At 47.5% G+C, this 27,722-nt stretch overlaps 1 protein-coding gene across 1 annotated transcript; it reads left to right on the top strand.

The window, feature by feature from the left end:
* Positions 1-1,152: 1,152 nt before the first annotated feature.
* Positions 1,153-27,722, top strand: ERO1A (endoplasmic reticulum oxidoreductase 1 alpha). The gene is made up of 16 exons (XM_035099614.3): positions 1,153-1,568; positions 7,096-7,215; positions 7,433-7,516; positions 10,018-10,059; positions 10,746-10,822; positions 12,715-12,788; positions 14,203-14,323; positions 15,724-15,770; positions 16,302-16,319; positions 16,596-16,622; positions 17,095-17,187; positions 18,227-18,473; positions 20,664-20,733; positions 22,330-22,416; positions 23,907-24,040; positions 27,154-27,722. The coding sequence occupies exons 1-16, from the start codon at positions 1,194-1,196 to the stop codon at positions 27,212-27,214; spliced, it is 1,677 nt and encodes a 558-aa protein (XP_034955505.2). The 5' UTR covers positions 1,153-1,193; the 3' UTR covers positions 27,215-27,722.

Here is a 27,722-nt window from a genome sequence, read left to right as displayed (position 1 = left end):
AAAGCGTTTTTGTTCAGACAAGTCAACCCAATGTTTATATTGAAGATTCCACCCCTCATTTATTGCTGGTGTTAATTTTTGAAATGTTTTGATTGTTTTTCCTAATAATTTTGTTGTTTTATCCTTTTTCCAGACCATTGTTTTATCAGAATGCGGCAACTAGACTGGAGATTGAGAGCGGCCGCCAAGACCATGTAACCCCGGTTCTGAAAGACCTACATTGGCTCCCAGGACGTTTCCGGTCACAATTCAAAGTGTTGGTGCTGACCTTTAAAGCCCTACAGCCTCAGCCCAGTATATCTGAAGGACCACATCATTCTGCCTGGACACTAAGGTCCAGCGCTGAGGGCCTTCTGGCGGTTCCCTCCCTGTGAGAAGGGAGGTTACAGGGAACCAGGCAGAGGGCCTTCTTGGTGGTGGCGCCCGCCCTCCCATCAGATGTCAAAGAAATAAACAACTATCTGACTTTTAGAAGACATCTGAAGGCAGCCCTGTTTAGGGACGTTCTTAATGACTGATGTTTTAATATATTTTTACTATTTTGTTGGATGCCGCTCAGAGTGGAAACCCAGCCAGATGGGTGGGGTATATTTATTTAAGATAAGAACATGGCCCATCTATTTCAGCATCCCCTTCTCACAGAGGCCAACCAGATACGCCTGTGGGAAACCAGGGAGCAGGATTCAAGCACAAGAGCTCTCTCCCCCTTGCTGCGGTTTCCATTCCAACAATTAGTACAGTATTCAGAAGCATTTCCTGCCTCCAACCGTGGCTAGCAGCCATCCATAACCCTTTCTCTTTTAAAGCCATAAATTCCTCCTGGGCTTCTCCCTCCTGAAATAACAATACAACAACAAACAACAACAACAACAACTTTTTATTCTTCTTATTTGTTCCCCACCCATCTGACTGGGTTGCCTACTCTGAGCACAGCTTCCAAAACATATAAAAACATAATAAACCACCAAACATTAAAAACCTCACTCTGTAGGGCTGCCTTCAGATGTCTCCTAAAAGTTGTTTCCTGGACATCTGAATTTACTGCCTTCCCCAGTGCTTCTAATATTGGATAGCTTTTCGTGTCTCTGTAGGAAATGTATACTGTACTATAGTTTGCATTCTACAATTTCCATTCCTATTTAATTCGCCAAACCGAATGAAGGCTCACGGCCGCTCCAAAATAGCGCGGAGTGATGCAGTGCACGCATGCGGCTTCCTCGGGAGCAAGCGTGCGCCTGGCAACGTCCGGCGGGGCGGCCAGGCGGGGCCGGGCGGCTTCCTCCTCCAATGAGGCCGGGCCAGATCAGGCCGGGGAAACCCGCCGGCTGCGCCGTTCCTCGCCTGCGGGCCGGGCCGCACGTCCACCGGCAGGAGGCGGAGGCAGGAGGCGGAGGCGAGAGGCGGGACGGAGCCGCCCCGCCGCCGGCGCTTTGGAGCAGATCTGCCCAGCAGAGCCACACTCGCGCGCAGCCATGCAGCCGCCTCTCGCCCTCCTCGTGCCTCTCCTCCTGGGCTGCGCAACTTGCGCGCAACCGCTGGGCTCCGCCGAGCAGCGCTGCTTCTGCCAGGTGAGTAGCGCGCGCCCCCTACCCTCGGCTGCCGGTCCCGGGGCGCGCCTGGTGCGTAAAAACGCAGCGCCGCGGGGCTTTCTCACGAGGAAAGGGGTCCGGTTGGTGGGTCGGGTTGCACTGTAAACAGCCGAGGGGGAGAACTGGTCCCGGAGCCCCCATCCTCTGAAGGCGCTCTGCACATGCTCAGGGCACGACGGCGGCCTGGATTCAGGAGCTGAATTGGTGATGGGTTGGAGACGTTCGGGGGTCGCCGGCTGCGTTTGCTTTTCCACGCGCCTCCCCTTGGAAAGGTTTTTTGTTTGTTTGTTTGTTTTTTGGCTGAGCTTCCTTCGTTAGTCTTCAGGAGACTCAAATCACTGTTGATCTCCTTCTCCTTAATTACATTATTCAATGGTGATTTGAATTGCTTAATGAGACTTGCGGTGGCGGTTGAGCTCCTCGGCGTGTCCTCAGTCCCAAAGGCGCTGCTCCTTATACCGCCTTCCTTCTTTCAACGAGAGCAGGAACTCCCAGGGCGCAACTGGCGGGCAACCGGCAGCGCGATCCTAAACATACCCTGCCTTGGGAAGCGTTGCCGTTGACTATAGAAGCTGAGACCTCTAAAAGTGTAATAATAATAATAATAATAGTAATAATAATAATATTTATGTATATGCCACCCATCTGACTGTGTTGTTCCTAGGGTTGCCAGACTCAATAGAGGACAGGACTTCTGTGCCTTTAATTGCCCTGCTCTCTTTTGAGTCTGGAAACCTTAAAGAGAAACCAGCAGACCCTTTGTTTAATTTCCAAGCAAAGGGTCTGCTGGTTTCTCTTTAAGGTTTCCAGACTCAAAAGAGAGCAGGGCAATTAAAGGCACAGAAGTCCTGTCCTCTATTGAGTCTGGCAACCCTACTTGCTCCTGCCACTCTGGGCAGCTCCCAACAAAAAATAGTAAAAACACAGTGCAACTTCAAACACTAAAAACTTCCCTAGGAAGGTTGTGGTGGGTGCTCTGGATATGCCCAGAGGCACTCTCTTTTTCATTGTTACTTTGTACATTCCAAGCCCTACTTCAGGTTATGCCCTGTTCAGCCCTCATCCTGCCCCAGACGTCACCTGCAGCACTCTCTTTAATGGAACAGAGCCAGACTATCTTAGGGCAACCCTGCTATTTCAGAGAATCTACTTCCTAGTGGATCAGGCCCCTGCTTCAAACTCCTTGCTCAGTCTTTGGCTGAGCAGGGGATACAGACCTAAGCCCCGGTGCATTTTGGCCTAGTATTGCAGCTTTCCCCAACCTTGTGCCCTTTTGTTGTTTTGGGCATCCCTAACTCTCCAGCTTAGGGAAGGCTGGGATAGATTCCTCTCTCAGTTTTCTAATATTTTATCTATGTGCTTATTTCAAAATGAAATCGGATGCATAACGGTGGTATCCAGTACTGTTAGTGCGAGGACTTTCGGCTGTGGAGCAGAGCTTCCCGTCCTTTCTCTGTGCACCCCTTACATTTGTTTTAGGGGTTCCCCGGAAAACCTCTGGAGCAGGCTTTGGAGAGGATGCAAGGAAACAGTTCTGTGGTGTGCAATTAGAAATCTTGCACTAACAGGACTGCCTCACTGGATGCCGCCCATAGAGTTGTAGTCTTGTAAACAGACAGTCGCTGCCCCAAATCCTCCTGGTTTGACTGTGGTCTCCTTTCCAGCTTTTCTTGATTTAACAGTGCTTGCAATTTTAGCCGTAACAGTACATATTTTTCTCCATGGCTTTCTCCTCCATCTTTTTGCTGAGTTCTTTTTATAGGGGGTGACTAAGACTAATAAGTTATTCCTCTGTCACTTGCAGTGCTTTTTCAGAGTATATCTGTGTGTGTGTGTGTGTGTGTGTGTGTGTGAGTTCGTTAATACGTTCTTCTGAACTCTGCTAATGTGTGAATGACAGAGTGGTGGAGAAGGAAATGCAGAAGGTGTAAACAAACAGAGGTGTGTGTGTGAGCAATTACGCCAGCCATTCTGAAATGTGACCTTTCCTGGGTGGTAGACAATACTAGACTGTGCTGCCTGGTGGAAAAGCCCTCCTTCTGGGCTGCATTTACCCAGGAGAAATCTCCCTCGTAAATGTATTTACTCTTGAGAAGTTGCCCCATAGTAGCCATTGAGCTGATAGATTTATTTACCCTTTACCCAAAAGATCCCACCCAGGCTTGGTTGCATAGATCATAAAATCACATCTATCATAAAAAAAACTGCAAGAATATTCTGCATATGATTGCCATGAAACGAGAGCTAAAATAATGGAGTGGCCAAACGGAGGCAACATTGCTTCTGAATACCAGTTGCTGGTAGCCACGGGAAGGGAGTCTTGTGTTTGAATCCCGCTTCCGGGTTTCCCAGAAGAGGCACCTCGTTGGCCCCTGTGAGAAAAGGATGCTGGACTCGGTGGGCTACTGGCCTGATCCAGCAGGTTCTCCTTAGCGTCTTATCTTAAACTGAGCATACTCCTCAATACAGGGCAGCTTGGTGCAGCTGCCGGTAACATGGGGAAAGACTCCTTCCACGTGCTTGTGAAAAAGGGTGCATCCTCAGCAATTCCTACTGTAGAAAGAGATTGACACGGGTTCAAGACAGGGCGGGTCTTTCCACAGCTAGGGGCCTGCTGTTGCGCTTGGCCGTTGGGGCTTGCCCTCGGCTGTCGGTGGGAACACCAGGAGGGCCCCCCCTCCTAAAGATCCCAAAGCAAAGGCAGAACCAAAATGGGAAAAACACCTGTCAGGTATTGGGGTCCCTGGTTGTTTAAGGGCAGAGCTTTCCAGACTTTTCATGTTGGTGATGCACTTTTTTAAGACCTGCATCATTTCGCGACACAGTAATTCAGTTTCACTAGCAATCCGGAAATTAAACTAACCTCTTTCCAGCCCGAGGAGGAGTGCAGGGAGAGTTTGTGTGACACACCTACACACTGCAGCCGACACACCAATGTGTCGCGACACACTGTTCGGAAAACTCTGTTTTAGAGCTTTATAACTTAACATCTTGAACAGTATACCTGAAGGAGCGTCTCCACCCCCATCGTTCTGCCCGGACACTGAGGTCCAGTACCGAGGGCCTTCTGGCGGTTCCATCGCTGTGAGAAGCCATGTTACAGGGAACCAGGCAGAGGGCCTTCTCGGCGGTGGCGCCCGCCCTGTGGAACGCCCTCCTACCAGATGTCAAAGAGAAAAACAACTACCAGATTTTTAGAAGACATCTGAAGGCAGCCCTGTTTAGGGAGGCTTTTAATGTTTAATAGATGATTGTATTTTATTTTTCTGTTGGAAGCTGCCCAGGGTGGCTGGGGAAACCCTGCCAGATGGGCGGGGTATAAATAATAAATTATTATCATTACCAATATTATTATTATTAACAGGGCTGGATTTAGGTTCGATGAGGCCCTAAGCTACTGAAGGTAATGGGGCCCTTTATATGTCCAGCTGTCCTTTGTCAACAACAAATGGTCACTGTTTTTTGTGTATCTAAAGCCATTTTCACATAACAAAATACTGTATGTGATATTTTAGGGAGCAGGCTAGCAGGCGGGGCCCATGACTTACATCATAGGAGCCTACACAACACAAAACACTGTTGCTGGATGTAGGTTTTATTTTATTTGTTTTTTTATCTTATATTTTGGAAATGTACATCCAGTGGTTTTTTTTTCCTTTAAATTTTTGGCCCCCCCCCCACTAATCTGTAGCTTGTTTAGCTTATACGTAAATCCGACACAGATCTTGAACAGGAAGCATGTAAGGATTTGCATCTCTCTGGCGTTTGGCAACACAGGTGGGATATATACCCTGACCATCCACCCCCCCCCCTGTAGGGACCAGCGAAAAGTCCAGGTCCGGTGAATAAAAATCTAAAGATCACTTTGCTTGGTCAGAGCTAGGTACGCTCAGTTTCCTTTTTCTATCAGGCGACAGCTAAATTTCTCCAGTTGGCCATGATGAAAATGTTTCCTGTTTTCTGCCCAGCTTCTGACTCCAACACCTGTAGGTACACTGCCTCTATTTAGCTGGGGGCGGGGGCTAACAGACCTTGTGTTCTGACTCATCCTTTCATCTGAACATCACACCTAAGCTATTGTGCTGTTGCCACATCTTCAGGGAGTGCATTCTGCGAGTTAATTATGTGTTGTGTGTCTATGCAAAAGTGCCTTGCTGCAAGCAGGTGTGTCTGCTGGGTGACGCATTTGCAAGGCTGGGAGGGGAGGAGAGCAGATTCCTTTCCTCCTGGAGAGAACGAGTGAGTGTGTGTGTGTGTGTGTGTGTGTGTGTGTGTGTCTTAGAGGTATAGAGGGGAGGGGTCAGCAAACTTTTTCAGCAGGGGGCCACTCCACTATCCCTCAGACCTTGTGGGGGGCTGGACTATATTTTGGGATAATAATAATGATGGTGTTTCCTGCTTGGCAGGGGGTTGGACTGGATGGCCCTTGTGGTCTCTTCCAACTCTATGATTCTATGATTCTATAATAATAATAATAATAATAATAATGAACCAATTCCTATGCCCCACAAATAACCCAGAGATGCGTTTAAAATAAAAGGGCACATTCTACTCATGTAAAACCACGCTGATTCCCGGACCGTCTGCAGGCTGGATTTAGAAGGCGATTGGGCCGGATCCGGCCCCCGGGCCTTAGTTTGCCTACCCATGTCGATACCCCTTCTCCGTCTGCAATGAGATGCATTGAAAAGCCATGCATTTGAAAAGCCAAGCCAGCTAAACCGGGCACCTGGAACACAGCAGGTGAGCAGGTGCCGGATTGCCGGCTGTGTCAACAACAGTCCTGGCCATTGACTGTAGGAGGGTGCACAGTTGGCAACACTTTGCATTTGACTAGGAAGTACAAGGAGAAGTTGAATAAGAAGCAGGCCTCGATTTGCATCTCTCTGGCATTTGGCAACTTCCTTCCTGCCTACGTGCTGCCAGGCCACCCCTGAAGTTTCCTTTGCCGGAAGCAACTGCGCTCATAAAAGCTTCCAGAATTCTGTTTCCCCAGGGGGGTTGTTGCTTCACGTTTGGGATCTTATGCCAACAATGGCAGAGCTGAAAAGGGGACCTGATATTCTAAAGACTTTGCAGGATAGATAGGACACTTCCATCACATATGAGAGTAGGTCCTTGTCCTGCCAAATAAGGTACTTTCTAAAATTATGCCGAGGTGAAGCTAAAATAAAGCTTAAAGTGTGGGGGAATCAGGTAGGGCAGGGTGATTTTTTGGGGGGGGAAGTAGCCAGAGTTGAACCCCTCTGCCACTCAAAATCGCAGCCTCCTGTCCTGATGATGCTTTTATTTAATTTTTTTTAAAGTTGGGGTTTCATTACACACACCTCTGTGTAACATTTAATTTACCCTGGTAGGTTTTTTTTAAAGGTGACCTGGATTGAGTATGTAAAGTACTTTCATCATTCCAGTACGTATATAAATGTTAATTATGTTTTTGTTTTTGTTAGACATCCCCTAATTATTTTGCTGCTTTCCAATCCTCATTGCTTCTTAATTTCCTTAGGTCACTGGCCATTTGGACGACTGCACTTGCGACGTTGAGACTATTGACAGCTACAACAACCACAAGATTTTCCCCAGCCTGCAGAAACTTTTGGAAAGTGATTATTTCAGATATTATGAGGTAATGCTTATACTTTTTTTTAAATGTCCCCTCCCCCCCCAATGCCTTGGCAAACCATTTCTTTAAAAAAGAAGAAGCTGTGCTTGCCTCATCGTAACACACATCGTAAATCTAAAAGTTTTTCATCTTTTCCTGACAAGTTAAAAACTCTCTCTCTTGCCTGGAAGTAAAAAATCCCCCAGACAAACCCAAACATCTTCTGCCTTGATCTCTGCAGGTTAACCTAAAGAAGCCTTGTCCTTTTTGGAGCGACGACAGTCACTGTGGAATTAGAGACTGTGCTGTAAAGCCATGCCCATCGGTAAGTGCGAAAGATCACAGAATCACAGAGCTGGAAGGGACCCTGGGGGCCATCTAGTCCAACCCCCTGCAATGCAGGAATCTTTTGGCCCAACGTGGGGCTCAAACTTGCGACCCTGAGATTAAGGGTTTCATGCTCTGCGCAGCTTGCAGACTTAACATATAGAATTTAGAGAGCAAGAAGAACATACGTTTAGAGAAGATTGGAAAACGTTTTCATTGACTACATTGGGGGGGGGGAATTGTGTACCCTTGAAAATGTTGGTAGCATTAAGATCAATTCAACAGTGGAAATAAGTTTTGATGGATGTAATAATGGAAAACCAATTGGTAATATAATAATAATAATAATTCACTATTTATACCCCGCCCATCTGGCTGGGTTTCCCCAGCCACTCTGGGCGGCTTCCAACAGAAAAACAAAACAGAGTAATCCATTAAACATTAAAAGCCTCCCTGAACAGGGCTGCCTTCAGATGTCTTCTAAAAGTCTGGTAGTTGTTTTCCTCTTTGACATTTGTTGGGAGGGCGTTCCACAGGGCAGGCGCCACCACCGAGAAGGCCCTCTGCCTGGTTCCCTGCAACTTGGCTTCTCGCAATGAGGGAACCACCAGAAGGCCCTTGGTGCTGGACCTCAGTGTCCGGGCAGAATGATGGAGGTGGAGACGCTCCTTCAGGTATACTGGACCGAGGCCATTTTTGTTTGGTATGGTTTTTGTTAAATATTCAGGGATTTATGATATGTAAAATGAGCCATGGAAAGAGAAGAAGGGAAGTCATTGATTTCTTAAGGATGTTAAAATGAGTACTTTAAATTGTAAAACAGAAAATTTAATAAAGGACTTGAGGCAAGTGCCAAGCCCTAACACAGAACTAGCATCTCCCGCCTCCTTTCATTGCATGACATGCATTTATTTGTATAGATTTCCTGTCTTGCGTTCAGATTAGGGACTCGGCACTGCAAGCAGATGCCATCGAGGTAGTGATTAGGGCTTTCTGTCAGGCTCTTGTCCCCAAACACGAGGTCTCACTTGAGATGAAGGAAGAGATCTTTTATTTAGGCTGCTGGTGGCGCAGGCTCAGCAGCGAGCAGGAGGCCCAGAAGTCAAGGTTTGCAAGGAGATGAACATGGCCAGAGATTTGCAGCCACCTTAAAGCTGCGGTATCCAATGAAGCTGAATGCTGGAAGAATCGGGACAGATAAGAGAAAGGAGTCATTTGCCGCACAGTTAATCTGTGGAACTCGCTGCCACAGGAGGCAGATAGCCACCAGCTTTAAAAGACTGGATAAATTCATGGAGGAGAGGGCTCCTGCTCCTCCTCCTCCTCTTCTTCTTCGTGCATCTGGGGCTGCCAAACCGTGCCAGATGCTGGTGAGAGGGGACCGTGAGAGCAAACCTCAAGTGGCGAGGGCAGACAGAAACAGAGCCAAAGCAGGACCAGGGAGAAACGAGAGAGAAGGCGCTGAAGAACAGGGATGCAGTTGAAATCCCTGCATCGCACAGGGTTGGACTAGATGACCCTTTGGGTCCTTTCCAACTCTATGATTCTTTGATTCTATGAAATCTGTTGTTGTTGTTGTTGTTGTTGTTGTTGTTTAGTCGTTTAGTCGTGTCCGACTCTTCGTGACCCCATGGACCATAGCACGCCAGGCACTCCTGTCTTGCACTGCCTCCTGCAGTTTGGTCAGACTCATGTTCGTAGCTTCAAGAACACTGTCCAACCATCTCGTCCTCTGTCGTCCCCTTCTCCTAGTGCCCTCCATCTTTCCCAACATCAGGGTCTTTTCCAGGGAGTCTTCTCTTCTCATGAGGTGGCCAAAGTATTGGAGCCTCAGCTTCACGATCTGTCCTTCCAGGGAGCTATTACATTTCATTAATTACATTCCATTTATAATTGACCCACCTAACGACAAATAATTAGAATTACCACAAATAAAGGCTTGACATATCTTGCTTTGCGTGTCATGCATCTCACTCATATATTGGTTTCACCTTTTAAGTTGTGTTACTGAAATAAATGCACTTTTTGACGATATTCTAATTTCCCGAGTTTCACCTGTACAGTATATGAATTCCTCGGCCCAGTATACCTGAAGGAGCGTCTCCACCCCCATAGTTCAGCCCAGACACTGAGGTCCAGCACCGAGGGCCTTCTGGCGGTTCCCTCCCTGCAAGAAGCCAAGTTACAGGGAAACAGGCAGAGGGCCTTCTCGGTGGTGGCACCCTCCCCTTGGAACGCCCTCCCATCAGATGTCAAGGAAATAAACAACTATCTGACTTTCAGAAGATATCTGAAGGCAGCCCTGTTTAGGGAAGCTTTTAATGTTTGAAGTTTCATTCTGTTTTTAGTGTTCTGTTGGGAGCTGCCCAGAGTGGCTGGGGAAACCCAGCCAGATGGGCAGGGTATAATAATAATAATAATAATAATAATAATAATAATAATAATGGGGTAAACGTCTCACAATGAAATGGGATTTCATTTTGCAACTTTTGTTTTCAGGATGAAGTCCCTGGCAGAATTCGGTCGGAGAGTCACAACAAGGTAAGTCTTGTGAGGGTCCTGGGCAAAATGGAGCTACTGGGCTGTGACCTAGTTCTGCCCTAACCTAGGGGAAGAATAATAGAATTGTAGAGTTTAAAGGGACGCTGAGGGCTTAGGGCCCTCGTATTTACAGGACTGCTTCACCTGGTATGCCCCACAGAGGACCTTAAGGTCCATGAATAACCATAGTTTAGAGGTCCTAGGCCCTAAGGAAGTCGGACTATCCTCCACCAGGGCCAGGGCCTTTTCAGTGATGGCTCCGACCTGGTGGAATGCTCTTTCCCATGAGACTAGGGCCTTACAGGACTTAACCTCCTTCCGCCGGGCCTGTAAGACAGAGCGATTCCGCCTGGCCTTTAATTTGAACTCAGCTTGATCTTTTATTTCCCTCCATGTGGCCCCGAACGCTGGCAACCCACGTTATGCCACTGCACACCATTCTTGGTTTAGCTATTTCCGGGGTGTTCACGCCCATGGGATTTCTCCCACAAAAGACGCTGCACCAGTTTGGCCAGCTCACAAAGCTGCAACGTGGGTGGTCTGGGTAGGTGCAGATGTGACTTCCTGGGTGGTCCATGGGCCGGCTGGTAGCTTTCTTCTGGCTTGTTTGGGTTTGGTGACTCTTGGTGGCCTTCTCCACGGCCGTGGACTCAGCTTGAAGACAAAGCTGTTGTTTTGCTTTGCAGTATTCTGAAGCCGCTGCCCACCTCGCCGAGGACTGCGAAGAAGCCGAGAGACTTGGAGCCGTTGATGGATCCCTGAGGTGCGATTTCTTCATCTTGATAAACTGGGGCGGCCTGTGAGGCAGGGTAGTCGCTGGAGACTTTTCCGCAAGCTCCCTCCTGGCTGTTTTGAGTCCTGTGGGCGCCTGAAGCTCACAAAAGCAACAGGAAGCGTCCAAATCTCACATGCAAGGCCCACATCTGCACCACACACCCAAATCACTGCGATACCACTTTATAAACAGCCATGGTCCCCCCCAGAGAATCCTGGGAGTTTGTACTGAGAGTTGTTCGGAGACCCCCTTTATTCCCCTCCCAGAGCTACAATTCCCAGAGTGGTTTAACAATCTCTCTTCCCAGGGAACTCTGGGAATTGTAGCTCTGGGAGGGGAATAAAGGGGGTCTCCGAACACCTCTCAGCACTCTTGGTAAACTTTTGTTGTTTAGTCGTGTCCGACTCTTTGTGACCCCATGGACCAGAGCACGCCAGGTAAACTTCAGCTCCCATAATTCTCTGGGGGAAGCCAGGACTGCTTAAAGTGGTGCTGTAGCGTTTTATGGTGTGAATTATGGCCCATGATGAGTGGAGCTGGCGGCCCCAAGAAAGAAAATAAGGTTACAATAATAATGTTATTATTTGTACCGCTCTCCCCTCATCTGACTGGGTTGCCCCTTCAGGGAGCTGAAGCCACTTCAAGCCTTGGGCCGGCTGCCCAAGACACATCTCATGACCTAGGCTTTTGACCAGGCACCCCCAAACTGCGGCCCTCCAGGTGTTTTGGCCTACAACTCCCATGATCCCTAGCTAACAGGACCAGTGGTCGGGGAAGATGGGAATTGTAGTCCAAAACATCTGGAGGGCCGAAGTTTGGGGATGCCTGCTTTTGACACTCAAGGTGTATGTATTTAGGACCCACCTTATTTTTGTGTCTCTATGCTGTTACAAATTCATAGATTCATAGAATTGTATAGTTGGAAGGAACCACAAGTCTCACCTATAATGATTATTTTATTATGATTATTTTACTATTAGGCTGTCCAGGGGTGTAGCCAGGATCAAAATTAGGGGGGCAAGGGGCGGGGCCAAGGCACGGGAGGGGAGGGGCCACAGTGGGGCAAGGAAAGCCATGGTCGTTCAGGGGCGAGGGGGCGCCAGGATCAGCCCGAAATCGGGCTATTCCGATCCCCTCCCCCCCTCCGCGATCACCGGCTAGAAGGGACGTCTCCCTTCTCCCTGGCTGGCTGTGGGGCGGGTGGAGGGAAAGCCCCAAAGCCGCGCAAAGCGTTTGGCTGGCTTTCCCTCCGCCCACCCCACAGCCAGCCGGCTAGAAGGGACGTCTCCCTCTGGGTGGGGAGCAACTGGAGGGTGGCTCCACCAGGACTGAGACTATGGCCGCAGCGCAGGGCGGCATGGTGGAGGCGGCGCTGCCGGCGAAGCTCTGGAGGGCGGCGCTCCGGCAGGGAAGAGGCTCCAGCCGTGGCGCAGCATGGCGGGTGGACGAGAGCGCCGCGTCCAGCCTCCGCCTCTTCTTTGGCGCCCTCCAGAACGTGACGCCTCTGACAACCGCTTCGCCGGCCCTGCTTCTAGGGGGGGGCAGCTGCTCCCTCCTGCCCCCCTGTCTACGCCCATGAGGCTGTCTGTCATCATGTTTTTAATAAGGTTTTTCTGTAATGTGTTTTTAATGTTGTACACCGCCCTGGGATCTTCTGATACAGGGCAGTATATAAATTGAATGATGATGATGATAATTACAGCCCCGTGCAATGTAGGAATATTTCGCCCTACCTGGGGCTCGAACCTGTGATCCTGAGATTAAGAGTTTCATGCTCTACCGAATGAGTTATCCCAATTGTTTTTAACCTTATGTAATCATGCTTTAACCTGGGACAAACAAAACATCCAGCGACAAATACTTTCTTGCTTGATTTGCAGTGAGGAAACGGCCAGGGCTGTGATTCGATGGACTCGGCACGATGATTCCGCAGAGAGCTTTTGTGAAGTGGACGGTATTTCCAATTGTGGTTTAAAGTGTTTCTGTCCCACCTTACTCCCAAGTTGGGATATTTCCTGGGTTTTTTGAACTCCTGCACTTTCACTTAATGCAGCTGGAAGAATTTTATTTTGAAAACCCCAAATTTTTCTAGACACGTGTTGTGTAAATAGGGACAGCAGCTGGATTGGCTGGTTTGTTGCCTTTTTGCTGTTGACGTCAGCTTTTAAAAACCCTCGAATTAAACCTGGATGGTGGAGGCAGGGGGACATAAAAATTAAAAAGGAAGGTGTGTATGGGGAGAGAGAGCAGGGCAATGACGTACAGTGGTACCTCGGTAGACGAATGCCTCAGAAGATGAATTTTTCGCAAGACGAATGCGTTTTGCGATCTCAGTGGAGACTCGCAAGACGAAGTTTCCTGTGGCGCGCTTCGCAAGACAAATTCTTTTCATCCCATAGGGTACCTCGCAAGACGATTTTTTTTTTATTTGTTTTGCGAGGCACCCTATGGGAAACTGCACTTCAATGCGTTCCTATGGGAGCCGCTTTGCAAAATGAATTTTTCGCTATACGAAGCGACTCGCGGGACGAATTAAAGGCACCACTGTAAATAGAGCGCATAGGTATGCCACATGCCCAGTCGTGTGGGGCAAACAATAGCTATTCCCAGGCAATCGTTGTGACGCTGTGGAACTCACTGCCACAGGAGACGGCAATGGCCATCAGGTTGGCCATTCTGAGAACAGGATGCTGGACTAGATAGGCCATTGGTCAGATCCAGCAGGCTCTTCCTATGTTCATAAGAACATATGGAGTAACATATGAGAGTCGGGTGGCGCTGTAGTCTAAACCACTGAGCCTCTTGGGCTTGCTGATTGGAAGGTTGGCGGTTTGAATCTGCGCAGCGGAGTGAGCTCCTGTTGCTCTGTCCCGGCTCCTGCCGACCTAGCAGTTCGAAAGCACGCCAGTGCAAGTAGATAAATAGGTATTTGGCAGGAATGATAAATGGCATTTCTGTGCGCTCTGGTTTCCATCACGGTGTCCCATTGCGCCAGAAGCGGTTTAGTCCTGCTGGCCACATGACCTGGAAATCTGCTTGTGGCCAAACGCCGGCTCCCTGGGCCTGAAAGCGAGATGAGCGCCGCAACCCCATAGTCGCCTTTGACTGGACTTAACCGTCCAGGGGTCCTTGACCTTGACCTTTACCTATGGAGTACCCACAGCCTTACAGAGGTCAGTATCCTGTCCCTTTCTTGCAGGCTGAAATGGTACAGCTCTGAAACGGAGACATCACAAGAGGCTTCTTGATTGAGCTCTCAGACCAGGAAATTTCAAAAGCAAGGAGGTTATTGGCTGGAGAACACATAGTGGGGGAAAATCTGTCTTTCTCTCTCTGATTAAAATATGGAAATGTCTTTTTTCCCCTAGATATCCAGTCTCCAGAAGCAGAGTACGTAGATTTGCTTCTCAATCCAGAACGTTACACTGGCTACAAGGGACCTGAAGCCTGGAAGATATGGAACAGCATCTATGAAGAAAACTGTTTCAAGTAGGTGCCTTTTGAGTGGCTGGATTCTGAGATATATTAGATTAAACACACACACACACACACACACACACACACACACACACACACACACACACCCTTTTACAGCCCATCATTTCCTGCCAATTGGTTATTTGCTTGTTTATAAAATGCTTATTGCCTGCCTCTCAAATCTTCTTTCTTAATCATAGAATCATAGAGTTGGAAGAGACCACCAGGGCCATCCAGTCCAACCCCCTGCCAAGCAGGAAACGCCATCAAAGCATTCTTGACATATGCCTGTCAAGCCTCTGCTTAAAGACCTCCAAAGAAGGAGACTCCACCACACTCCTTGGCAGCAATTTCCACTGCCGAACAGCTCTTACTGTCAGGAAGTTCTTCCTAACAGTACTCTTAGATGACCTTTAACAAAAAAATTAAAATCTGTACGAGAAATAAAAGCAAAAAATAAACTAATCCCAAAGCAGCCAAATTGCAAAAGCCTACAGCACCCAAAGACCCATAAAACAGGGCTCCAGCAATCCTGGCATGCGCCCATAATTGTAAATGCATCAGTAGGAAAATGCAAAGAACTCTGTTTAAAAGCTTGAACATACAGGCTTTTGGCACCAGTGTAAAATGCTGTGATCATGGCAGTTAAATGGTCGGTTAAATGGCTAAGGGTGTGTGTGTCCCAACTCTTAGGGGGCCACTGCCCAAAAGATCCTGCTGTTTGCCTTTCTTCCATAGATGCAGGTGTTGAATTAAGATGTCTAATGACTATCTTGATAACCGGGCAAGATTCATAGTGGGGAGTAAGCCAACCTTTGCTAACCTGGCGCCCGCCATATTTTTTTTGGACTACAACTCCCATCACCTCCAGCCAGCACAACAAAGGCAGCCACAATAAGGAGACTCTTTGCAGTCACCCGGCTCGCAAGGGCTTTGTAAGTCTGCATTCTGAATTGCCTCTAGAAACGGACGAGATTCCTGTGAAGTTCTTTTAAAGAATTGGCATGATGTGTTCCATAACACACGATGGAAGGATTGTAGCTCAGCCGTGAAACAGTGGAACTGCGTACATATTGCCTTTGCCTTCAGAACTTAGGCCAAGGGTAGCCTAGGACGGGGCCTTTTCGGTGGTGGGACCCTGTTGGTGGGATGTTCCTTTAGCATGCTCTCTTTGGGCTTGTAGGCAATAGTTCAGCACAATTTTCTTTCCCCGGCCTTTTTGGCAGAATGTTTGCTCTCTCCCACAGTCAATTGGCTTGTTTTAGTGATGGCTTTTTTATTAGAGATCGTTTCTGGGTGGGGAAATGTATGTCACCTGGAAATCTGATGGAATGGTGGGGTACAAATGTTTTTTTTTAATTAAAGCACCCTTTTGATTATTATTTTTTTAAAAATACTTCTTTGTCTCCTAGACCTCAGTCCGTAAAAAGGCCTTTAAATCCCTCGGCTTCTGGAAGAGGTGAGTTCATATTTTGTTTTACACTGCCTGCTTGATAGTGCTGTAAAATCAGTTTTTATAGAAATACAGGTTTTTTTTTAAAAAAAATATCAGGGAAAGCAGCCGATACAAATGAGAGAATCTGTAAAGAGCCTGAAGATTTTGCCAGGTGTGCAGAAAGATAGCGAGGAATGCGGCTTGGAATTAGCCGCAGAATTCAGAATCCCAAGGGTTTCAATTTTCATTGAACAAAAAAGTAAAGTTTCTAGTCCCTGTGGATGCAAATCTAGACTTGAAAAGTGTGCTGACAATGACTGTGTGGTGGCTGCATAAGATTCCTCATTTTGGTAGGACAATGCAAATTTGTATAATGAATGCAAATTTGTATAATAATGGAGGACTGTGATTCCCTGCATGCAGAGTGTTAATACCTTATAATGCAGAATACACTTAGATGGGCAGCCAAATAATCTAGACAAGCAGGGGGAAGTTGTTGCTCCTTTTTGAAAATGTAATGTGAGTGATAACATTATCTTTTTCTTAAATTTGCAGCTGCGGAAGAAAATGAAGGTGAGTCTCTGCAGCTGGGGCCGAGAAGGACAAATTTCTTCGGTCTGAATCCTGGCAGGGCTGTTGTGGTTAGGCCAGCCTTTTCCAACCAGGAGCTGCGCTTGCTGTGGCTGATGGGACTTGTAGTCCAGAATGTCTGGAAGAGGCAGGAGGTTGACGAAGGCCACTTTCAACCTCTGCTTTGCATGCAACAAATGTGTGGTTGTTGTTTTTTAACATTCACCTTTCTATCATGGAATAAACCTTCTGACTGTTGCCTTGTTTCTGTATTTCCAGGGAACATGTTTTACAGCTGGCTGCAAGGTACCCACCTTTTCCTGTTTGCTTTGCTCTCGATAATCAAGGCAATATCTTATTTATTACAACATTGTTATTATTAGTAGTACAGTGGTACCTCGACATCCGAATGGCTCGACTTTCGAAGGTTCCGACTTCCGAAGTCGACGCCCCCGGAAGTGTTTTCGCCGCGCCTGCGCAAAGCGGCGCGCGCGGTCGGCGCATGCACAGAAGCGGCGCTTCGACAGCCGAAGACTTTGACTTATGAAGACGGCCGCGGAACGGATCGTCTTCGTAAGTCGAGGGACCACTGTATTAGCAATATTTTAACGTATTACCTACCTTTCTTCCAAATTGCAGATTGCATCAGTTTAAAACACAGTTTAGGAACCTACACCTGCCTCTATGCTGCCTTTATTCCATTGCCCAATTTTTATACTCTCAGCTGCAGGTGTGCCCCCTTCATTTCTTTTTCAGTATCTCTGAATATTTCTTGCAGGTGTCTGTGTGGAGAAGAGAGCTTTCTACAGGCTCATTTCTGGCCTCCATGCTAGCATTAACATCCATCTCAGCGCCAGGTACCTCTTGCAAGGTACTGCATTCTGCTTCCTCTGAGAGGGTTTTTTTTTCTGCTTGCTTGGCTGTTATTTATTTTGTGTTTTTATACTGTAAACTGCCCTGTAATCTTCGGATGAAGGGCAGTATATAAATTTAACTAATAATCATACAGTGGTACCTCGAGTTACAAACGCCTCAGGTTACAAACGCTTCAGGTTACAAACTCCGCTAACCTGGAAGAGTTACCTCGAGTTGAGAACTTTGCCCCAGGATGAGAACGGAAATCGTGTGCCAGCTGCGCAGCGGCAGCAAGAGGCCCCATTAGCGAACACACACTCTGGTTAAGAACAGTTTCAGGTTAAGAACGGACCTCCGGAACGAATTAAGTTTGTAACTAGAGGTAAAAGGTAAAGGGACCCCTGACCATTAGGTCCAGTCGCAGACGACTCTGGGGTTGCGGCGCTCTTCTCACTCTATTGGCCGAGGGAGCCGGCGTACAGCTTCCGGGTCATGAGGCCAGCATGACAAAGCCGCTTCTGGCGAACCAGAGCAGCGCACAGAAACACCGTTTACCGCTGTAGCGGTACCTATTTATCTACTTGCACTTTGACGTGCTTTTGAACTACTAGGTTGGCAGGAGCTGGGACCAAGCAATGGGAGCTCACTCCGTCGCAGGGATTCAAATCACCGACCTTCTGATTGGCAAGCCCTAGGCTCTGTGGTTTAACCCACAGCGCCACCCGCTGTAATAATAATGTTCCATATACAGTCGTACCTTGGATCCCGAATGCCTTGGTACTCGGACATTTTGGCTCCTGAACGCCGCAAACCCGGAAGTGACTGTTCCAGTTTGCGAGCGTTCTTTGAAACCCAAACGTCCAATGGGGAGCTTCTGTGGCTTCTGATTGGCTGCAGGAGCTTCCTGCAGCCAATCAGAAGCCGCGCTTTGGTTTCCGAACGTTTTGGAAGTCGGATGGACTTCCAGAATGGACTCCGTTCGACTTCCAAGGTACGACTGTACTTCCAAGAAGATTGAGAGTCCTTTGACCCGTTTCCTTTTTTCTTTCCCCAAGACACGTGGGCAGCCGAGCGTTGGGGCCACAACATCACCGAGTTCCAGCAGCGCTTTGATGAGGTCCTGACTCAGGGCGAGGGTCCCAGGAGGCTCAAGAACCTTTACTTCCTCTACCTGATAGAGTTGCGGGCCCTGTCCAAAGTCCTCCCTTACTTCCAGCGCCCCGATTTCCAGCTGTTCACGGGGGCTGAAAGCCAGGATGAAGAAACGAAGGGCCGCCTTTTGGAAATCCTGCATTTAACCAAGCAAGTGCCATTGGCTTGAGGTCTCGTGGGTGGGAGGGGTTGGGTGGGCGTGTCTTGAGGAAGGGGGGGAGGTGGCAGCAAGCCATTTTGCTTGCTTTTTTAATAATAATTTTTATTAGTTTTCGATTAGCCTCATTATAACAATGCCAAATTACAATACGGTTACTAATACCAATATTCATATACCAAATTATATAATCTAGCTGCCCCCTCTGCATGCTAGAATTCATGTTGATGACTTTCTGCATTCCAAAATCTTATTAACTTCAATTATACTCCAGTCAAGATAACTTCTACAACAACTGCAATATTAACAACTTCCATTCATATTGACACATTAAATGGTTTATGAAACTACAAATGAGGCGCTCAAACGAAATCCTCCCTCCTCCTGTGTGTGTGGCAATTGTTCTGTCTGTGATATTTCTTCCTGTCAAGCTAGTTTGCTTTATGTGTGGGTTGTAGTTATATATAAAAAAACAAACTTTTTCTTGGTTTGCAGAATTTGAATTACCTGGATGTAGTGATAGATTCGAGGCTGGGGGGGGGGGGACAGGACACCTGTCTCATATGCAATGGGGCTTCCCCTCCCTCTGCCGCCCAATCTGTTCCAGAGGGACTCTCAATCCTTTTTTGGGGGGGGGCTGTTGGTGGAAGGGGACTGCAGGGGGAGGGAGAACAGGCTAGTAGTAAGGGCTGACATGGTAGAAGTTTATAAAATTATACATGGCCCGGACAGAGAAGTTTTTCTCCTAATAATAATAATAATAATAATAATAATTTAATATTTATACCCTGCCCATCTGGCTGGGCCTCCCCAGCCACTCTGGGCGGCTTACAACAGAAAAATGAAATAAAATAATCTATTAAACATTAAAAGCCTCCCTAAACAGGGCTGCCTTCAGATGTCTTCTAAAAATCTGGTAGCTGTTTTTTTCTTTGACATCTGATGGGAGGGCGTTCCACAGGGCGGGTGCAACCACCGAGAAGGCCCTCTGCCTGGTTCCCTGCAACTTGGCTTCTCACAATGAGGGAACCGCCAGGAGGCCCTTGGCACTGGACCTCAGTGTCCGGGCAGAACGATGGGGGTAGAGACGCTCCTTCAGGTATACTGGACTGAGGCCGTTTAGGGCTTTAAAGGTCAGCACCAACACTTTGAACTGTGCTCGGAAACGTACTGGGAGCCAATGTAGATCTTTCAAAACCGGTGTTATGTGGTCTTGGCGGCCACTCCCAGTCACCAGTCTAGCTGCCGCATTCTGGATTAATTGCAGTTTCCGGGTCACCTTCAAAGGTAGCCCCACACAGAGCGCATTGCAGTAGTCCAAGCGGGAGATAACCAGAGCATGCACCACTCTGGCAAGGCAGTCCACAAGCAGGTAGGGACTCAGCCTGCGTACCAGATGGAGCTGGTAGATAGCTGCCCTGGAACAGAATTTACCTGCGCCTCTATGGACAGCTGTGAGTCCAGAATGACTCCCAGGCTGCGCACCTGGTCCTTCAGGGGCACAGTTACCCCATTCAGGGCCCGGGAGTCTTCCACACCTAACACTAGAACTGAACCCGAATGTTGGAAGATTCAGGACAGAGGAAAGAAAAATCATCCACGCAGTGCAGAGTTAAACTGTGGAACTCCCTCCCACAGGAGGCAGTGATGGCCACGAACTTGGATGGCTTTAAAAGAGGGTTGGGCAAATTCCTGAAGGAGGGGGTTATTGATGACTGCTAGCCAGGATGGCTCGGCTCTGTCTCCTCGGTTGGAGTCAGCAATGCTTCTGAACACCAGTTGCTGGAAATCCCAGGAGGGGAGAGATGCTCTTGTGTTCGAATCCTGACTCCTAGCTTCCTACAGGCATCTGACTGGCCCCTGTGAGAAAAGGATACTGGACTAGGTGGGCCATTGGCCTGATCCTGCAGGCTCCTTTTACTTTTTTAAGCAACTAAACAGCACAGCAAATGGATAGGCTAACTGCAGTTTTTTAATGACTCCAAAGGTATTGATTTTATACAGTGCTTTTTTTTCTAACAAAAATGTTCCAGCTCATATTGAAATACTGCCCCCTCAATGAGGCCAAACATAGATGTTGTTTAGGGGTGTGCATACCCCTCCCCCCCGAAAAAGCACTGGTTTTGTAAATGGCATGCCAGCGAATGACTCCAATTATAAATAGTATTTTGTTTCCGCTTTAGATCGTTCCCTTTGCACTTCAACGAAAATTCACTTTTTGCTGGGAGCCAAAAAGAAGCGGCTAAATTAAAGGTAACGATTCTGTCTCTGGTAGCAAACAAAACACTTTTCTTGAGGGGGGCGGGTTTCCCATTTGCACAGCAGAATTTACTGTCTCTCTGCTGCAATTATGGCAATGATCGTTACTTGAAGGTCTGGGGGGGGGAATGGTTTCCTCCCCCATTATTTTCTGGGTCTTCATATGTATAGGAGGTGACGTCTTCTACTTGACTGTAGTGTGTGATGTTACTGAAAATTCCATCGGCGCCTGGGGGGCAGCGGGGAGCCGTTGTTGACGAAATGTTCCACGTCTAACTTCTGTGAGGGAAGTGTAGCTGTCAGTTTGGCTGGGAGGAAAACTGCCCAAAGCCGCATAGGAGCAGGAGCTGTGTGGGATGTGTAGTTGTTGTTGTTTAGTCGTTTAGTCGTGTCTGACTCTTTGTGACCCCATGGACCATAGCACGCCAGGCACTCCTGTCTTGCACTGCCTCCTGCAGTTTGGTCAAACTCATGTTCGTAGCTTCGAGAACACTGTCCAACCATCTCGTAATCTGTCGTCCCCTTCTCCTTGTGCCCTCCATCTTTCCCAACATCAGGGTCTTTTCCAAGGATTCTTCTCTTCTCATGAGGTGGTCAAAGTATTGGAGCCTCAGCTTCAGGATCTGTCCTTCCAGTGAGCACTCAGGGCTGATTTCCTTGAGAATGGATAGGTTTGATCTTCTTGCAGTCCATGGGACTCTCAAGAGTCTCCTCCAGCACCATAATTCAAAAGCATCAATTCTTCGGCGATCAGCCTTCTTTATGGTCCAGCTCTCACTTCCATACATCACTACTGGGAAAACCATAGCTTTAACTATACAGACCTTTCCCAGTAGAGCTCTGGAAATTCCAGAAGGTGTGGAATTCAAGGGGCAGGAATCCTGCAGCCCAGGGGTGTCAAGGCAGAGGGAAAGATGGGAGAAAGGGGTTGGGAGAGAGGCAAAGAATTTCAGCTCCATTCTCAAAACCACTGCTCTCAAGTGGCCCCCTGATGGACTGCTCCTATGGAATGTGGCCTCTGATAGAAAATAAGGCCCCCCCACCAGGTCTAGAGGGAGGTTAGTCAAAGGAAAGGGTGTGTGAGAGAGATAAGCAAGTGAGGTGACTTGAAGAAACGTGACGGAAATGGAGGTGGGACGGAAAAGAGGCCTTCAGAAAATAAAGCTTCCACTCAGAATCCAGAGGTTTGCCACGTCAAGATCCTGGCAAGTGAAATTCCGCCTGAAATTTAAGAAGAAAAGATCATTCTTTCAGGTCTCGTTTGTGAAATCACAGCAGTAGCTCGGACCGGCAAGTCCTAAAGGGGCAAAGAAGTGTGTTTGTATGGGTTGAATTCCCGCACGTTTGTACGAACCAAATGTAACGGAGGAAATGCAAAATGGATTCTGCATATGGCAGGGTTTTTAATTGTCAGCATGGATTTTTATCGTGAATCATTTCATGGGAAGTGATTCATAAAAGGTATTAATTAATCAATTAACAGAAACGAAACATCCCAACCCGGAGTTTCTTAGCAATTGGGCGAAAGACAAACCAGCGGGCTGCTTTCAAACGACGTTTTCTTCGCTCTTTCCCTCTTTGCCAAACCAGGAAGAATTTAGACTGCATTTTAGGAACATTTCAAGGATTATGGACTGTGTTGGTTGTATCAAATGTCGTCTTTGGGGGAAGCTGCAAGTAAGTAAGAGTCCCCATCTTTCCTTCCTTCCCTCGTTCTTCACAAAGATTTTTCATTTCTTTGCACATTTACTGCAAGTTAATGCTCACAGGTATAATAATAATAATAATAATAATATATTATTATTATTATTATTATTATTATTATTATTATTATTATTATTATTTATACCTGCCCATCTGGCTGGGTTTCCCCATCCACTCTGGGCGGCTTCCAACAGAAAAATAAAACACAGTAATCTATTAAACATTAAAAGCCTCCCTGAACAAGGCTGCCTTCAGATGTCTTCTAAAAGTCTGGTAGTTGTTTTCCATCTGTTGGGAGGAGGGCGTTCCACAGGGCAGGCGCCACCACCAAGAAGGCCCTCTGCCTAGTTCCCTGCAACTTGGCTTCTCGCAACGAGGGAACCGCCAGAAGGCCCTCGATGCTGGACCTCAGTGTCCGGGCAGAACGATGGGGGTGGAGACGCTCCTTCAGGTATACTGGACCGAGGCCGTAGTCTGCTAAGAACTTAAAAGTTTTGTTGTTGATCAAACAACAAATGTGTAATCAAATGTCACACATTAAAAACTTCCCTGTCACACATTAAAAACTTTAGGGAAGTTTTTAATGTGTGATATTTTAATGTATTTTAATCTTTGTTGGAAGCCGCCCAGAGTGGCTGGACAAACCCAGCCGGATGGGCGGGGTACAAATAAATTATTATTATTATTATTATTATTATTATTATTATTATTATTATTATTATTGCAAGCCTCTCTGGGAGCCTATATTGGCTGAAGGGCAAATACTTCAGTTTTTAATACTTAAAATAAGGCTTCACTTTCCTGCTTCTGTCCAGATGTTGTTTGACCACCACAGAATGATAGAATTATGGAATTGAAAGGGACCTGGAGGGTCATCTAGCCGAGGCATAGGCAAACTCCGGCCTCCAGATGTTTGGGACTACAATTCCCATCATCCCTGACCACTGGTCCTGTTAGCTAGGGATGATGGGAACTGTAGTCCCAAACATCTGGAGGGCTGGAGTTTGCCTGTGCCTGAATTCTAGTCCAACCCCCCGGAATGCAGGAATCTCAGCTAAAGCATCCATGACAGATGGCCACCCAACCTCTGCTTAAAAATCTCTAAGGAAGGAGAAGCTACCACCTCCCGAAGGAGACCGTTCCACTGTCAAACAGCTCTTACTGTCAGAATTTCCCCCCTGATGTGTAGTTGGAATCTCCTTTCTTGTAACTTGAATCCACTGGGCTCAGCTGCTCCCTTCCGGATCAGGAGAATAAAAATCCTGTAATTCCTGACCCTTTAGCCATGCTTGCTAGGGATGATGGGAGTTTAAGGTTAAAGCTGGGGTGGGGATCCTCAAGGCTTGGGACTGAATGTGGCCCCCCATGCCTCTGTCTGGCCCTTGGAATTCTCCCCAGGCCACACCCCTTCATTGGCCCTGGACAGGTAGGCGTAACCCAATTCTTGTTCCCGTTGTGTACAGACCCAGGGCTTGGGAACAGCCCTGAAGATCCTGTTTTCTGAAAGCCTGATAGAAAACATGCCGGAGAAAGGACCCTCGCCCAAATTCCATCTAACGAGGCAGGAAATTGTGTCCCTCTTCAATGCCTTTGGAAGGTGAGTGTGAGGTTTTGTGTCGGGAAACCTGCAGCTTCAACATCACAACAAACCATGGTTTTCACTAACCATGGTGCAGAGTGCAAACCATGGTTTGAGCTTTCAAACATACATACATTGGGTTACCCATGATTTACAGCTGCTTGTTAGATTCCATTTTCTACCCTCCCAGCTTCACTCTTACCTCCCTGGTTCAGCCAGCTTTTCAGACCGCATTCGGTCGCCAGGCCAAACCCGTGGCTTGGAAATTCACTTCAAACCATGGCTTCTGACCCTGGTTGCCCACAGATTACAAATGATGGCTTGTCAATTCACACTTCACACCAGATCAGCACCTGGGTCTGGGAGGATGATTGCCCTCGTATCAAGAGGCATGTGACTGGCCCCTGCTGGAGACAGGATGCTGGGTTATGAAAGGAAGTGTACAGCAGATCTAAAATGACAACATTACATTAAACCCAGGAAGAGAGCCTTGTTTGAAAGCATTGCAGACGGCAAGACTACTAAAAAAAGATGAGTTTAGATGCCTTTTCTAGGAGGTCTGAGTGGGGTATAGAGGTGCCAATTCTAGTCAGAAACTACAAGAGGCAGGAGACAGGAAGTGCTGGTGCAAAATCCACCCACCCACCCCATTTATGGGGTATTGTTGTCGTTCAGAGATACTGGCAACCCCGTAATCAATGAATGGACAGCTTATAGACACAGACGTAAAGGTAAAGGTAAAGGGACCCCTGACATTACGTCCAGTCGCGGACGACTCTGGGGTTGCGGCACTCATCTCACTTTATTGGCCGAGGGAGCTGGCGTACAGCTTCCGGGTCATGTGGCCAGCATGACAAAGCCGCTTCTGGTGAACCAGAGCAGCGCACGGAAACGTCGTTTACCTTCCCGCCGGAGCGGTACCTATTTATCTACTTGCACTTTGATGTGCTTTCGAACTGCTAGGTTGGCAGGAGCTGGGACCGAGCAACGGGAGCTCACCCTGTCGCAGAGATTCGAACCGCCGACCTTCTAATCAGCAAGCCCTAGGCTCTGTGGTTTAACCCACAGCGCCACCCGCGTCCCAGACGTATAATTACTTTGCATAAATACAATGCTATTTGGAATGAGTTTACATAGAATATACAGTGGTACATCTGGCTGTGGACGTGAACCGTTCCGGGGTGCCATTCGCACCCCGAAAAGTCTGTAACCAGAGTGATGCTTCTGCGCATGTGTGAAGCGCGATAGAGCACTTCTGCACATGTGCGAACCGTGCAGAACGCTTCTGCGCGTGCGCAGCAAAACCCAGAAGTAAACACGTCCGGGTTTGCCGTGTTCTTAACCCGAAAAAACGCAACATGAAGCGTTTGCAAGAGGTATGACTGTATTAGGTTACTGACAATTATATGTGTATTAGGATAATAAGAATATACACATTTGTATATGGACTGGTCATGTTGTGCGGATGCCTGATGATCGTCTTCCAAAGCAACTACTCTATTCCGAACTTAAAAATGGAAAGCGTAATGCTGGTGGTCAACAAAAGAGGTTTAAAGACTCTCTCATGGCAAATCTTAAAAAAGGTAGTATAAACACCAACAATTGGGAAACACTGGCCTGCGAGCGCTCCAGTTGGAGAACAGCCTTTACCAAAGGTGTCGTGGGCTTTGAAGACACTCGAACTCAGGACGCAAGTGAGAAATGTGCTAAGAGGAAGGCATGCTTGGCAAACCCTCACCATGATCAACTCCCGCCTGGAAACCAATGTCCCCTCTGTGGAAGGATGTGTGGATCCAGAATTGGCCTCCACAGTCACTTACGGACTCATTGTTAAAACTGTGTTTATGGAAGACATTCTTACTCGGCTATGCGGGATCGCCAAAGAAGAAGAAGAAGAGGAAGAGGAAGAATGTAGCAGTATTCTTTCTTTTTTCAATCTCTCTTTTTTCTTTCTTTCCCCCCACTTTTTTAATAGATGAAATTTTGTGTGTCGAGTTGCTTGATCCCATTTTTTTTTACATACAATCCCAAGGCCACAAGGATGGGATCAACTAGGTTTCCCTAAGAGCAGATCCACTGCAATGAATGTGCCTACATTAATCATGGCAATTCATTGCAATGGGTCTACTCTGAGTAAAAGTTAGTTGAATACACTCTCCAGGGTAGAATTCAACATTGCACTAATATGATCATTCTGCCAGTGCAAGCATTTCTGCTTGCCCGAAGGAACAATCTCCCCCCTCTTCTCTTTACCCCGCAGAGCTGATCTGGGGTGCAGGAAGAAAGGGGGAAAGCTGCATTGTGCTAGTAAGAGACTTGCTGCGCTTGCTCCTTCTGGTGCAACTGGGTAGTTTAATCTGCCACCTAATATTTGCAAAACCTTCTTACAGACATGTCCGTTAAGTTTCCTGGGCATCTTGGGGGGGAAATAGCTTTGCACATGCAAAAAAAAAAAAGAAAAAAAAAAGACCCCAATTTGCTTGGAAATTTATGCAAGGTTATACGCGGGAACTTGTATCCGGTCAGGCTCTGTGTTCATCTCTTGGATGGGCTCTGCCTGCACTCTTTCAGGCATATTACCGTACTTTATTTTATTTTTTTTAAAAAAATAATTTTTATTGGTTTTACAACAAAAACAGCAAAAGCAAACAGCACAATAAAACACAATAACATAACACAAAAATCCAAATGCTAAATCCTTTTCTTTTAACATTGTATGAAGGGACTTCCTCGAGTTGCCGAGGCAATTGTATGAAGGGACTTCCTCGAGTTGCCGCAGCCGCCAATTGCCTGCACTAATGCCAGTGACAATCTACCGCTTGCGGCAGGAAACAATCCACCCCTCTGCTCTACCCGTGTATAAGACGACCCCGATTTTTTTAACATTACTGTAATGTAAAAAACCTCGTCTTATACACGGAAAAGTACAGTACTCTGCAAACATAGGACTGGAAACATGCTCGTTTTCCAAAGAAAAGCAAGCTGCGGTGCTCAGGGAGCAGAGTTCATTCTGGGTTTATTTTTGTGCCTCTGTGGAACTACAGAGTGCAGGTGGCTCTGCCTTTGCCTGCGTTTCGAGTCCAAAAGCTATCTAAGATCACACTCTTTCCCTCTTGTGTCTCCCAATTCAGGATTTCAACAAGTATTAAGGAACTGGAGAACTTCAGGAACCTGCTGAGACCTCTCCACTGAAGCGGTTTCCTGATAAAGACTGGTTCTCCTGTTCTCCGCAGATGGTTGCTGCATCGTGGCCAGGCTAGCCCCCCACCCCACCCCGATCTTGGCAAGAAGTGGGAGCGTGGGATTGTAAACCAGCAACTTTGCTTCTTCCCAGCTTGCGAGTTTTATACTGGCTGCAACTCCCGACGCAAGACTTAATCTTCCAGGGCTTCCTGGTCCTGTTGTCTTTGTGATCTGCCATGCGGGGGGTCTAACTTGGCCGAATCTCTCTTAGTGGTGGAAGGCAAAACTGACCTCGGTTAAGTAATCCACAGCCTGCACTTTTCATTTAAGGATCTATGAAGTGCCTTTCTGGATCAGGCCCAAGCCCAGAGGTTCTTTGCAAGGATCCTGGTACGGTGCCGCCTCTGTTTTAGGGGGTGCAGTGGAGATACCGCTTCTGGGGGAAACCCCTGCCTTTGAACCATTTCATTTTAATTAGATGAGAGAGCCGGCAGCTGCCCTTTAAAAAGACCCCCCC

Source organism: Zootoca vivipara, chromosome 1, assembly GCF_965207765.1.
Source record: "Zootoca vivipara chromosome 1, rZooViv2.hap1.1, whole genome shotgun sequence".
Taxonomy (NCBI): Eukaryota; Metazoa; Chordata; class Lepidosauria; order Squamata; family Lacertidae; genus Zootoca; species Zootoca vivipara.
Note: the sequence above shows the minus strand (reverse complement) of the source record. Positions and strands in the feature narration are given on the sequence as shown.